The sequence below is a fragment of the Marmota monax genome, unplaced genomic scaffold (genome assembly GCF_021218885.2).
Source record: "Marmota monax isolate L192 unplaced genomic scaffold, Marmota_monax_Labrador192_F-V1.1 WCK01_AAM20220418_F8-fsc00030, whole genome shotgun sequence".
Classification (NCBI taxonomy): domain Eukaryota; kingdom Metazoa; phylum Chordata; class Mammalia; order Rodentia; family Sciuridae; genus Marmota; species Marmota monax.
The window spans coordinates 1586403-1600564 of NW_026691988.1; the positions used below are offsets into that span (position 1 = coordinate 1586403).

The 14162-nt window shown below is 35.0% G+C and overlaps 1 protein-coding gene across 6 annotated transcripts in view; it reads left to right on the forward strand.

Moving 5' to 3' along the window:
* The window catches only part of Lama2 (laminin subunit alpha 2), a 564351-nt gene that overhangs the window by 251385 nt on the left and 298804 nt on the right, over window positions 1-14162 (forward strand). For all 6 annotated transcript variants that reach the window (XM_058581074.1, XM_058581053.1, XM_058581067.1 and 3 more), the window contains exons 11-12: window positions 5976-6116; window positions 8502-8675. In XM_058581074.1, coding sequence (XP_058437057.1) covers window positions 5976-6116; window positions 8502-8675 — 315 coding nt within the window. The remainder of the gene's footprint in view (window positions 1-5975; window positions 6117-8501; window positions 8676-14162) is intronic.

Below are 14162 nucleotides of genomic sequence, written 5' to 3' on the forward strand. Positions count from 1 at the left end.
CCTGCTAGGGACATTCCAGTAAATGAAGATTTTGCTGCAAACTGGGCATGGTGGCACACTCCTGTAATCCCAGGGGTTTGGGAGGCTAAGGCAGAAGGATCACAAGTTCAAAGCCAGCCTCAGCAAAAGTGAGGCACTAAGCAGTTCAGTGAGATCTTGTCTCTAAATAAAATACCAAATAGGGCTGGGGGTGTGGCTCAGTGGTGGAGTGCCACTGAGTTCAATCCCTGGTACCCCTCCTCCCCCAAAATAGATAGTACTACAGTAGCCTGTTCTCATCTTATCATGAAAATCTTGGGATACATCTTCTTTGCTCAACCCTGTGGCTTTTCTGCCTCACTTTTCCTTCAGGGGCAAAGACGACTGTGGTGTCTCAGGATGTTCTCTGAACCCCTCTCAGAGCAGTGAGTTCATATCTTGTGAAATGTTATCTATGCACTTCTCTTAGTTCCTTTGCTCTATTGCTTGCTCTTGAAGGCAATTTTATTTTCCCTCTGATATCACCTATTAGACCACATAGAATAGCTGTCATTTGATGAATGAATGAGTCATACAAAGAATAAACAAAGAAGAAAAATAATGTGTGAGTTGTTTATTAATAAATTGATATGGGAAGCAAAAGAAATTCAGTTGCCCAAAGAGCTCACCCTTAAAGCAGATGGTTCACTCTCAAGCTAAAAATCATAACATCAGTCCTGAATCATTCATATCAAGAGGAAACTTCCAGGGAATGAATCAGGAATGCAATCAGGGACTGAGTCACAGATGACAATGTTGATAAATAAATCAGACAAGTTTTGAAAAAGCAATAGTACCCCTGAAGACCAATAGAAAGAATTGGGATCTAGGCTGCTAAGATTACACTGATAGCATAAAGATGCTAATTATATACAGATTGTGAAACACATCATAGAGGAGGTAGGAAACCGGTGCCTCTATGAGGGTGTACACAAATGTCTTAAAACACTATACTCCTATCTTTGAATTGTGCTCTTCTCTATTGTATAAATATTTATTATTGCACTGTAATGTTCTCTAGCAATCATCATTTAAAAAAAAAGACTTATTTTTAAAAGAAAAATTGTGAAGCTCTAAGTAGAACATTATTTAGATATGCAGTCAACTATACACTCTTTCAAGGGAGTTTGTTAAAGGAAATAGAACCTAATAAGGAGGGGAGGGGGGATAGTAGAGGATAGGAAAGGCAGCAGAACACAACAGACACGAGTATGGCAATATGTAAATCAATGGATGTGTAACTGATGTGATTCTGCAATCTGTATATGGGGTAAAAATGGGAGCTCATAACCCACTTGAATCAAAGTGTGAAATATGATATATCAAGAACTATGTAATGTTTTGAACAGCCAACAATAAAAAATAAAAAAAGATTAGTTTTCTAGATATCTATGTTGATATTTGTTTAGAAAGAAGATGTTTAGTGAATTCAAAGATTTTCTCCAGTTCTTCATCTTCCTACCAACTTCAAACGGCCCTTTAAGTAGGCCATGAGGAATGATATATAAGCAGGTCATATATACATTATATTTATTATTTAGTTATATTTCAGTATTTGCAGTAGAGCCTGAGAAAAATCAAAATCTAGCAATTTTGGATAATGAATCTACCTCAATCTTATTAGAAACATAAAAAACATCTTGACAAAATAAATTTAGTTTCTTTGAGCAAGAATGGTTCAGGAATCAGGCAGTACTCAAAATTGGAAGAGATTCAGAGAACTCTGCACACTTATGTGGTCAATAAATATTAGAGAGAGAGAGAGAGAGAGAGAGAGAGAGAGAGAGAGAGAGAGAGAAGAGAGAAGAGAGAAGAGAGAAGAGAGAAGAGAAGAGAAGAGAGAGAAGAGAGAAGAGTACAGAAGCAACTTGTTGGGTTACTTCTAGGCATTTGCCTTATTTGAACACTGATCAGTTGGCAGCCTGTAATTGGCTTAAACTTAGCTGTTTGTGATTGGCTGAAACCTGACTATCTCTTACAATAAATATACTCCTAAATTAGGTTTTCTACTCATTGAAAAATTAAGTTGCATTTTTATTATGTAGGAACTCAAAGTATGGAGATGGCCTCAGATAAAATTGAATTTAGCAGAAACTATTATTCACTATAAAGTAAATATAAGGTATAGACTCAGGAATAAAAAGTGGGAGTATAGATTTTTTAAATTGTGGCATTAAATAAATATGCAAGGAAATCTTATATAAGGTTTTTGGAAATGCTGTAAAAATATGACAATCATTCATAGAGGGGAATGAATTGAATTGGGTGTAGAAAGAGTAGGATTAGTGTGAAGACCTAAAATACATCACTTCAAAGATTTTTCAAAATAAACAAGGCAAAATCATCACTTGGAGACATGTTTTTGTAGATGTAGATATCCTACATCACTAGCATGATGTGTCAGGGACCCTAAGATCAACCCCAGTTTGAATGATTTGTCAAGAGGATTCACAGGGCTCAGAAAGCTAGTTTACTACATGAAAGGTTGCAGATTAAAATTGCCAAAGACAGAAAATGCATAGGGAAGAGTTCAAGAGAGACCAAGCAAGCACAAACTCTCAGTTATCTTGTCTCAATGGAAGCACACTGAAGGCTAAGTTCTCCATGCAAAAGTATGTGACTACTCAGAGGAATTGTTGCTCATTAAGGAAGTTCATCTGAGTCTTGATGTTCTGGACTTTTACCAGGGGCTCAGTTATAATGTATAATGGTCCACATTACCAATCTTAAACTACCCAGTCTTCAGTACCTCCAGAGTTCACACTGGTACGGCATGGCCCTGGTGCTTCCAACCGGCCAAAGCCAGGCATTCTCCTTATAAAGTATCTGCTGTGACTCTAGGACCCAGGCATATGAAGGTTTATTGGTTATCTTCCCATAACATAACAATCATCATTATATGCAGGGTTTGCGTACCCTAAACCTGTTGAGGTAACCCATTATCGCACCATAAAAAGTGAAAGGTTTTGTTGTTCAATGACTCACATCTCTTAGACATTTTACTCACTGCTATTGACTTAAGTCCCTCAAGTATAGTGCTATTGATTTATCTCCTGCTGAGCAGTCACAAATGACTTACTAGTTCTTAAGGGGAAATGTCAGGTCAATGTATATTAGGATTGCCTTTAGGATCTATAAACTGAGGATAGAGACCCTGGATTGCAAGAACCAAGTGAAGCTCCTAGCATATTGGAGTTATTCAATGTATTTGTTTTGAAAGAATAAATAATGAATGAACCTTCTACCTATTACGCTATTCTTGTTTCCAATATCTTTGCTAACATGAGTCTCTTGTTCTATCCCTGCCAACTAGTTGAATTCATAAACCAGACTTAAAGTTTACATGAAATTTCACTCCTGCTGTAAAACCTCCTAAAGCTTGCAGCAGAAATTAGTGCTTCCTTATGGTACACCTATAATTTAGTTCACTTCTGAGATGCAGTGACCACATTCCACCTTGCATTAGAGTTGATTGTGAGTCTATCTTGTTACCTAAGTAGATGCTGGCTTTTAAAGACAGAGACCTTGACTCGCTCATATTTATGGTACTTCGAATTTCTTCCCTAATGTGTTGCTTCAGGTTATCAAATTGAATTGAATATGCAATTATTTAATCGTATTTTCAGAATCATGTTACTAGGCTAAAATGAAGCTAAAGAAAATGCAACTAATGTCTAAAATTTTCTAATTGTTGAACTCACTCTGAGTCTCAGAAAAGTGGTATGATTTGCTTTCAAATGAGAGTAAATGAAAAGTGGATTAGAGCAAGCACAGAAGAACACAGTGTTCAGAACACCTGGCCTGTGTCCTCAACAGGAGAAGCAGAACTATAATTATAGCTATGTTTCATCCTTCTGCCTGTGTAATCTTTTGAAGATGCCCTCAACTTCAGTGCTGTCTGGACTTATGTGTCCCCTTAGGTCTGAAATAAGTTTTATTACTTTCTCTGAAATCATCTCAAAATATCTGAAATCTACCTTAAAAAATTAAAACTTGCAAGAATGTTAATGCATTGCTTCATTTGGTGTGCATATCAGATTCCACAGTTTAACACATGAAACAAGAGGAGAAACACCCCCTTGTTGAGGCTTCCAGTGATGCAGAAGTGGTTGATGTCAATGGACCTTAGAAATGCAGAGCCAAAAAGTTAATTTTAAACAAGTTCTGGATATAAGGAGAAGCTCTTCCAAATCCCTCCTTACATTTATGCCATTTTTTTTCTATATTACCTTACAAATTTTCAGATTTTTAACATACTTGTCTTCTTCCCAATCTTGACTTATTTAAAACTATCTTCTTTATCATCTATTATGTTCAGAGCACTTTTTTGTATGTAGAAATCACCACCACTTGACAAAAAAATTATGACGTCTGCATTCAATGTTGAACCAGGATTTCTTATTTTCTGGGATTGAAGTGTGCTGGAAAATAAAGGTCAGGACACCAAGATCTGGAAGCAACACTTTATTAATGGCACTATGGTTCAAAGGAATAATTCTCAAAGTCTGAGCCCTGAGCACAGTGGGACTCTTATTTTTAAACATAAGCAAGTGTTTGGTACATCAAAGCAAGGGAGTGGGTGCAATTCTATTGAAGGTTTCATTCTACACTCCTTTATGTGGATACAAGCTAGTCAACACCGTGTGACTCTTTGCTCATACAGCTTAGGGAATTTTACTGAACTAAGCATAAAAATTACTCTGTCCCCATTGCTTTGCTTCCTGCTTCTACTACTGTAGTTATCTTTTATAGGTACCTGTAACCACTGCAAGCCTTTATGATTAAATGTGCATAAGCAGAGTTGCTGCGTGTCAGCGTGCAGAACCAGTCTGTCAAATCTTAAACTGCTAAAGTTCCCAATTTGCTCTACCACAATAAGCACAAGTAAATAGGGTTTCTACCTCTGAATAGATTATGGTACACATCCAGGAAAACTGCATTTTTTTGTGGTTATCTTAAGGCAGTGTACAAAAGGCCATCTGAACACAGTTGAGAGAGAAGTTAGTTCTCCAAGGAAAAAGGAAAGCTTCAAAATTGAGGTGTAAAGGGAATTTATGAAGAGGGGAAATGCAGAATAAATTCACCTTTAAGTAATATTGAAAATCTATTTTCTGGAAAGCAGGGAACTTTTATTTAGAAGAATTAGCCAAGATTAACCATCTCTTAAATGGAGATATTACACCCTTCCCAGTTTTTCATTATACAGCCAACTTTCACTGGCATGAGACCTCATTTGAGGCTCACCTATCGAGAAATAACTTTCAGTGCGCTAGGAGTAGAATTAATGAAACCAATCTGGAGAGCAGTCAGCAACAAGAATGAATTTTTCCCATAATATCCTTATATCACTAACTGGCTGGACCAATGTGTCAAAGCCAACAATGTAAAAAATTAACCAGGGAAAATTTTCTTCCTTTTGCAGTTAGTCTGATCAGGAAAACATTCCAGATTATTTGGCCCAGTTCCTCTTCCTGTCAAATTAGCGCTTTTTAGTGCTGAAAGGCATGCATTTTAGTCTGTTGTATTAAAAGTATTTTACAATTTGTATAATATCAGTGTTCTATTATGCATCCAGGTAAAAGTTTAACATGTTTAATTTTATCATATATCATGTGCAAAGTTGTTCAGTAAAATGGAAGTTGCTCCATAGAACAGAGCCGTGAACCTGAATGGCACCATTTTAGTCAGGCTAACATATTCTTGCATTTTATCATAACATTTGCTCAATAACTTAACAAACATGAAGATTAGCATCCAGTAATCTCTGCCCCCTCCATGGGATTTGAATGGATATAACTTCACGAGCAGCTTATGATCTGATTTTAAAAATAATATTATACTTTAAATAAGTTTGTAAGTAAAATAAATATACAGTTAATATTTTCCTGAGACAAGCAGAGGTATAATTCCTCATCTTGAGGGGTATTTCTGTTGCTAACACACCTCTCTATTTGCAGGAGAATGTTGAAGGAGGAGATTGTAGTCGCTGCAAATCTGGCTTCTTCAATTTGCAAGAGGATAACAGGAAAGGCTGTGATGAGTGTTTCTGTTCAGGGGTTTCAAACAGATGTCAGAGTTCCTACTGGACCTATGGCAATGTAAGGACTGCTATTTAATTCTTTGTGCCACTCCGGGATCTTCTTTATTGCTGCTGTTGTTTCTTTGTAACAAATATTTTCAAAAAGTAATTTATTACCATGAGCTTCTATTTAGAGTTATTTTTTAAAAGTGATGGGATTTTCTACAAATGCTATTTGTGTATATTTGCTCAAAGCCTTTAAGGTTTTATTTGTAATGCTGTATACTGGCACCTCTTAGAATAAATTGTCTAGTCTTTCAGTGCCTGTGATTAGTATGTGAAATAATAATGGAATTCATGTTGATTCAATTCCAAGGGTTCATGATGTAATAGAGAAAGCATGAGATTGTAATATAACACATTACATTTTCCATTTACCAACATGTTTTGTATGGAAGTTGAAAAACTCCTTTATCATATACATAGTAAATACATATATGTGTGTTTGTGTATATTTATATTCATATAAATATAATATATATATTTATATTCATGTAAATATTATATATATATATATATATATATATATATACACTTAGTAAAACCAGCTTTTAATTGCTATTTGATGCTTCCTGGGCTATTTAATTATTTAAAAATACACTAAATTTAAACAACACCTTCATTTTTAGTTGATTGGAAGATTTTTAAATTATTACCTATTTAATCATAACTAGGATTCTCTTCCTCTAATGTAAATATGTTTACCTCTCTAACTCTACTGCCCAGAATACTTCATAATGGTTTCCTGTGCAGAAATCAATTTATCCCCTTATAGAATAGTTGAGGGAAATGGGACTTTCGGGGAATTTCAGAGAGTTTGTGTAGCTGGACTTAGTATACAGTGTAGAAGAGAAAAGGTTTGAGGGTGAATGAGACACTAGGTCTTAGGAAGTTGAGTGGACTGAAACATTGGGGTGTTTTGTTTGGAGAGTTAGAGAAGGATTTTGAGCAGTGTAGTACAAGATTGTAGTTGTGCTTTACAAAGACTATTTTGATAAGCTATCTTCGAAACACTGCTTAGCTTTAATAAGCTAAATAATACAGAATACAACTATAAATATTCTTCTGCCCATATGGCTGTTAAGTCAAATTTGCAATATTATGAGTAGTTTCTAATGATCCTCCCATTCCTGAATTTGAATCTGTGTAGACATTATCAAATGTATTGCTTTTGAAGCTGACTTCAAAGAATCAATATAAAATGGGCCTTCAGTCTAACTTCCTCATTTCCCTTATAGAGCCCCATCCCACCCTCCTGATGTCTCCACTGACATATCAAAGCTTCATTACTAACCAAAGGGCACATCTGGTGGCACTCAAGCTTTGGGGTCTTTAGAACCAAGGTCCACTGAATCCAACTCAGTTCCCTTGGAAGGGGAAAAGGTGGAAGGAGTTTATTACCTATGGTCTAGCTAGCCAATAAGTTTTCACTTTGTCTTTGTTTTTCTTTTGACCACAGAAGTACTAAAGATTCTACAGCTTTGGGATAAGCATAATCAAATAATCGGTACATGAAGAAATTAAAAAAATATTTTAGCCACACGTCATCACCATTACCATTCTTTTCCCCACACATCACAACACCAAGGAGGTTAAATTAGTCCCATAGATCCCTGGTAGTGAGTAGCCTGAAACCTCAGTTCAGCTTTATCCTAACCAGGTAGGATGGTTTAAATTCAAAGTGTGGCAATATGCCTGACCCTGACTGGAGCAGAGCGATGAAAAAGCCAATCATCACGCACCCCCTTTCCTGCAAGGTTCCTTCCTTTTCTGGGCAGGGATCTAGGATGTGGGTCTCCAGATCACTATGACCCTGTAGGAAAGAATAAATACTGTATTGTGAGATGTTGTCATAGCAACTGGCTGGGGGATTTGTATGCCCTTAAACCTACACAGAAATTTTAAAATGTGGGAGGGGAAGAAATACTGAATGTAAAACCACCTTTCAGGTACTTGCATGTTTTCGTTCTTTTCTTCCTCTGCTTTACAAATATGTATGTAATTCTTTTGAAATGTTATATTTCCTTAAGCAACAAGAAATTATTAATAGAATGAAAAATATGAAATTCAAACTCGGATTATTTGATGAATTATATACTGTTTTAACCATCATGTAACTTTGAATGAATTTCTGTTTTTACAGTGCTTGGAACTTTTTAAAGTATAACATCAATAAAAACTGAGTATTATACATTGTTATCAAAACTCCTGGAAACATCATGGAAAAATAAACAATAGGAGCTTATATATGAGTGTGTTAGTTAGTGACATTCATGAGTCTCATGTTATTCTAAGTGTTAATAGTTTGGTTTTCTAATTTCTAAACATGGACACTATAAGGAATGTGACAGAGAAAGTGGTGATGGATAGTTGTTTATAATTATTGATGATTGTTTTTTCTAAGATACAAGACATGAGTGGCTGGTATCTGACAGACATCTCTGGCCGAATTCAAGTGTCTCCCCAGCAGGACAACTTGGTGTCTCCTCAGCAGATCAGCATCAGTAATGTGGAGGCCCGGAGAGTCCTGCCAGACAGCTACTACTGGAGTGCTCCAGCTCCATATTTGGGAAACAAAGTAAGTCCATATGTTTGCATGTTTCTTGTTCCTCTCCTTTAACTGACCAATAATGAGAGTGAGTATTATTTAGCATTTTTTAAAGAAAGAAGAAATCAGATTCCTAGCGTACTTTAATGCCAGAACTGGTTAGTCAAGTCAAGTTGGGCATTTCTCTCATGCTGCAAGGATAAGGTTTGTATAGAAGACTTTAATGGGCCATGACATCCCTGGTTCTTAATATAGTTGAACTTACATGTAAACTTTCTGAATGAACGCATAAGTTAATGAAACCTCTAGGATATTTTGTAAAACATTATAGATATTTGAACACTGTTATGTTTATTTGAAAATGGGTATTTTTTAGAGTGTTCCATGATGGGATACTTAGTGAAGTTTTCTTTATCTGTTTTAACTTCATTTTCAAAATTGATATGTAAGAGAGCTACTTTTTCTTCTACCTGGTATAAATCTTAATTGAAAAAGAAATGTATGACATAACTAATAAATGCTTGCTATAAGGCTTACGTAAACAGTATTTTTCCTCGAATTCAAACTGAGAACTACCCCAAATGTGCTAAATTGAAAGAATTGGTTTTTTTTTAAAGTCTACTCATATGTATATCAAAACACACACTGATTATCATAGTAAGCCTTAGAAATGCAACCTTTTTTCCCTATTGTTGATTAACTCTCTCTAGATAAGTGTCTTGGTGTGTAGAATTTATTTTATTTTGCCTAATAATATATTGGAAACTAAATGGTGTCTTAATTTCATGAATACATCCTTATTCTGTGAAAATTAATAACTTGTTATTGATAGTTAAGTTTATTTATGAAACCAGAAACTATAATAGAAAAACAAATCTGTTAGTGAATTGATGCTATTTAAAACTATTTGTCACCCATAAGAACATAGTGTAACTTTTGAAGAAATCTTCATTAGATTCAACAAATAATGGGAGGGGAGATGAGGGGATGTGGGGATATGAAAGACAGTAAAATGAAACAGACATTATTACTGTATGTTTATATGTGACTACATGACCAATATGATTTTGCAACATATACACTCATAAAAATGAGAAAATATATCCCTTTTATGTATGATATATCAAAGTACATAAATGCATCCTACTGTCATGTATAACTAATTAAAACAAATTTTTTAAAGTGTATTTATAGTTACTGGTTCTCTTGTATGGCACGAGAGTATCAAAGTGAAAAAAAAACTTACTAGCTTATATGTTGCTCAGTGAATGGGAACTGGTAGTTTCAGCTGATTGAAAAATTTTAACTCACAACCTGGTTCTTATTTTTAACAGGCTTCTAAATGCTATTACAAAAAAATGTGTAAATGAATAAACAGGTTTTCAATGAACATGTGTTTTAAAAGAGACAGCATATGTTGCATAAAATTCAATAGCTATAATAAAAATCTAATTAAACTTTTATTTGCAGAGCCACTTACAATAAGAAGTCATTTTATCCTATTCTATTTAGGAACCTCCTGTATTCCCAACAAGGATAAAATAACACATAAGATTTGAATTTCTACTGCTTAAAATTGCCAAAAAATTATGAAAATAAGCTGTCTTTTTTTTTTCAACATCTTATAGGATGTTCAAGAAGAGATTTGGGTCAAAATTAGATGAGTTTGAGAGGTTTATTTTTTATGTGATGGCAAAAATTTATTTAGAGATAGCTGATAATAGAATTTGCCATATTTTCCATCATATCTTCTTTGGTCATATGCTTTTTCTTTCTGTTGGCTGAAAATCAAACTGACAGAAGGAAAGCAAGCAAGTGGGGTATTAAATAGCATCAGAGCAAAGAATTTGGACATCCTGTTCATAGTTGTTGGTTCCCAAAGATAACTTCCCTTATCCTGGCTGAACTGTTTCTTTTAACCACCCACAATGAAGCACTTCATTTTCCCCTACAGATCATTTTCACATCAAAAAGCTGTGCTTGCCTGTGCTCTACTTTCCATTCAGTGAACAAAATAATGGTAACCGGGTGTGCAAATTGTTTGAATATGGAAGACATTTTTTAATGTAATGTGGAAGCCCTCGGTGGTTTACTGTCAGACATCTCAGTATGAATGAAACAATTTGCCTTAATAACTGAACCATATAAATTTTTGATACTGCAATAATACTGCAAGCTCTCAGAAATTACCACAGTACATCTTAGCTGTCATGTCACATCATGTAAATTATAGTCATGATGACATGCTTAGCTTGGTTGATTTAATATCTTGCTAAGGAAATGGAAAATTGCAGGGCCTTGTTTGTAAATTCAATAAAGCTTCTTTCCTAAATAGTTGAGGCTAAATTCTTTAGCAGTAATTGCTATTTGAATCAGAGTCATTGCCAGAATCTGACAGAAAAAGTATATCAAGATATTTGTGCATCTGCTTAGATACTGAATTTCATTGACATCCATGACCAGAGGCTGTGGGTGCATAATCGCTCCTCTGCTTTTTTGTGTTAATTCTTAAGTCCAAAAATATGTATGTATATATTTATGAGCAGCTATTAGCTCTTCCTAAATATTTGTATGACTACTTTTCAAACATTTTCCAAGTCACTTGGTCAGAAGGCCAGTTTGCAACAGAAGGGAGAGATGCTGTGCTTATTCTCCTGGAATGGAGATGCCACATGTCCTTTCTTTCTGAGGAACCTAACCCCACATAATAAAAGTGCTCCCACACGAGACACACTTTACTCACATCGAAGTCTGCAGGTTGTAATAAAACTCAAAAATATGAGCCAATATAGTATAGTACCTGTTATCCTCTGAAGCATGTTCATTTTTTTGCTCTCTGGAATAGTAATGTATGAGTGCATGATTATGAGTATGTATGGAAAGTGGATGTGACCCAGAAGAAACTCACACATTTTTATTCTGCCCATTGAAACTACTCCCATGATCTCAACTGTGAATTAACTTCTCAATTGTAATCATGATTTTTTTTCTCACATCTAGGTAAATATTTGGCACAACAGGCAGCTTATTTTTATATAATTTAAACCATCTCATTCTACATAGTCAAGGAGAATTAAGTCATGCATGCACAGGGTTATCCTAGGCAGCATTTTATTTTTGACATGCTTAGCAAATGTTAATGCCTAATGTTTTAAAGCATTTATGTAAGCCTGGAACCAAGCTAGAGGACAAAGAATCCTGCTGGTTTGCTGTAAGCTGTAGCTATTCAGGAACAGTTTGGGAATTTCAGAGTTGGATAATTTACTGCTCTAGTAAACTAAAAGCTACTGAAATACTGTAACAGTCATTTACTTAAGGTTACCCTAGTGGTCTGAAATAGTTAGTGCAACTTCCCAAAGCTATTCCCTGCATCTCTCAAGTTCTCAGAGAATCTGGCTCGCCTGTCTGCTTCTGTTTCTACATTATCATTAAGGTTTGAAATTCTGTCTCTAAACATTATTGAATAAATCTTATGTGATTTGTTATTTACAACATTATTTTATGTTCTACAATATTATGCTTAGAAAAACTTTAAATTGTTCAATGTTGGTGCCAGTAATACCTGTAGCCTAGCTTAAGATGTCTTTATGAGGGCCTCCCAACATAAGAGCATCTGGATTTCAAAAGTCATCTCTGGTGAACTCCTTTGTTGCACTTGCTTGACTTTCAGTTCTACATTGTAGAGTCCAAATTACAGCTGCTATGAATTAGAAGAAAGAGACTAATGTTCAAGATTCACAGGACAGGGTAGCCCTTATCATATAAAAAGAGCTCAACAAATACTGTGTGAATGATGCTTCCTGCTTAACACAATATATATATATATATATATATATATATATATATATATATATATATATATATATATATATATTTATCAAGTTGCTCAGAAATGAATGACCTTTGAATTGAAATTTGTGTGAGTTGAAAGATGATTTCAATCTTGTGTCTAAAAAATTTAAAATCTTCTAACAAGTATTATCCACTTTTTTATTCTTTAGTCTTGTAGTTTGCTTCTGTGACTTCTTTGCTCCACATTCCTCAAGATTATCCAAAAGGGGAGTTCAAAACCCTTTCCTCCATCCATAAATTTCCTCTAATTTAAGTCTTGAATTAATTAAGAAGATCATTATATATTTGGGGAAGGGCATGGACATAAAAGCAAGTGAATAAATCAGCTGTGATTGACTTTTTTATTCCATAAATCAAATCCTATCAGGAATTATTTGAAATGAAGTATGGCCTAGCAGAAGGATTTCTTACTAGAATAAACCAAATGAATTGTTAAGAGAAGATGAGGAAATAAATATCTCATATTGCAAAGTATTATCTAAAAGAGCATTCTAATACTCATATGTATTTTTCTATTTCCACTGTTCTATAAAGAAATGCAATGGCACAAAGATCATTTTTTTAAAAAATTGATCAACTAAACAGGTATTAGGTAGGGGAACATTCAGTTTAATAGGAACTTGGTGGAAAAAGTAAGGGACTTTATTTAAGAGTAATTTCAGTATGAGTTGGTTTGCAACATGGTTGACAAACAAGCTAACAGAGAAACTAGGGCTACATTGGTAGGAGTTCACTGGTCAGAACAAAGGAAGGGAAAGAAGGAAATAAGGAAAGAAGGAAGGAAAGAAGGAAGGAAGGAAGGAAGGAAGGAAGGAAGGAAGGGAAAGGAAGGGAAAGGAAGAGAAGGAAAAGGGAGGGAGGGAGGGAGACTCAGAACCCAACAATGTAAAATTCACCATGTTTAGCATGAAGTAAAAAATTACCAGGTCCATTAACAAGTAGGGCAAGTGACTGAAAGAGGAGATGAAGAGAAAATCGTAGAAGCACCCAGAGGGAAAAATGATACAACATGTACAGAGGAACAAAGAAACAGCAGATTCTTGTCAGACACTATATGCTATGATCCGCATATTGATGTGCGCCCCCCCCACTGAAAATTCATGTATGGAAGCCTTATACCTAATGTAATAGTGTAAAGGGTTGGGGCTCTTTGGGGAAGTGATTACTTCGTTTCCTTGTGAATGGAATCACAGTCATTATTAAGGAGGTTGAAGGGAACTACCTTGCTTTGTCAGTCATGTGAGGACACAGAAAGAAGTTGCCATCTTGGAAACAGAGAGCAAGCCTTTATCAGATATTGAATATGCCAGTGCTTGAGTTTGAAAATACCTATCTCAAGAACCCTAAGCAATACATGTCTATTCTATTGTTTATAAATTACCAGTTCTATGTTATCTAGTTATAGCAGTGTTAATAGACTCCCCATGCAAGCCAAAATATAATACATTCAGTTTGGGGGAAGAAAACAGCAACAGAAACGAACAGATGCTATGAATCCAGCATTTTTTTTTAATCAGACCAAAATATCTTTGAAAAATGGAAGCAAAAATAGACTTTTCCACTGGTATAAAAGCTGGGTAAATTTGTCACAGATCAACATTAGAAGTATTTAGAAAGTTTATATATATACATACACACACATATACACATATACACACATGTCAT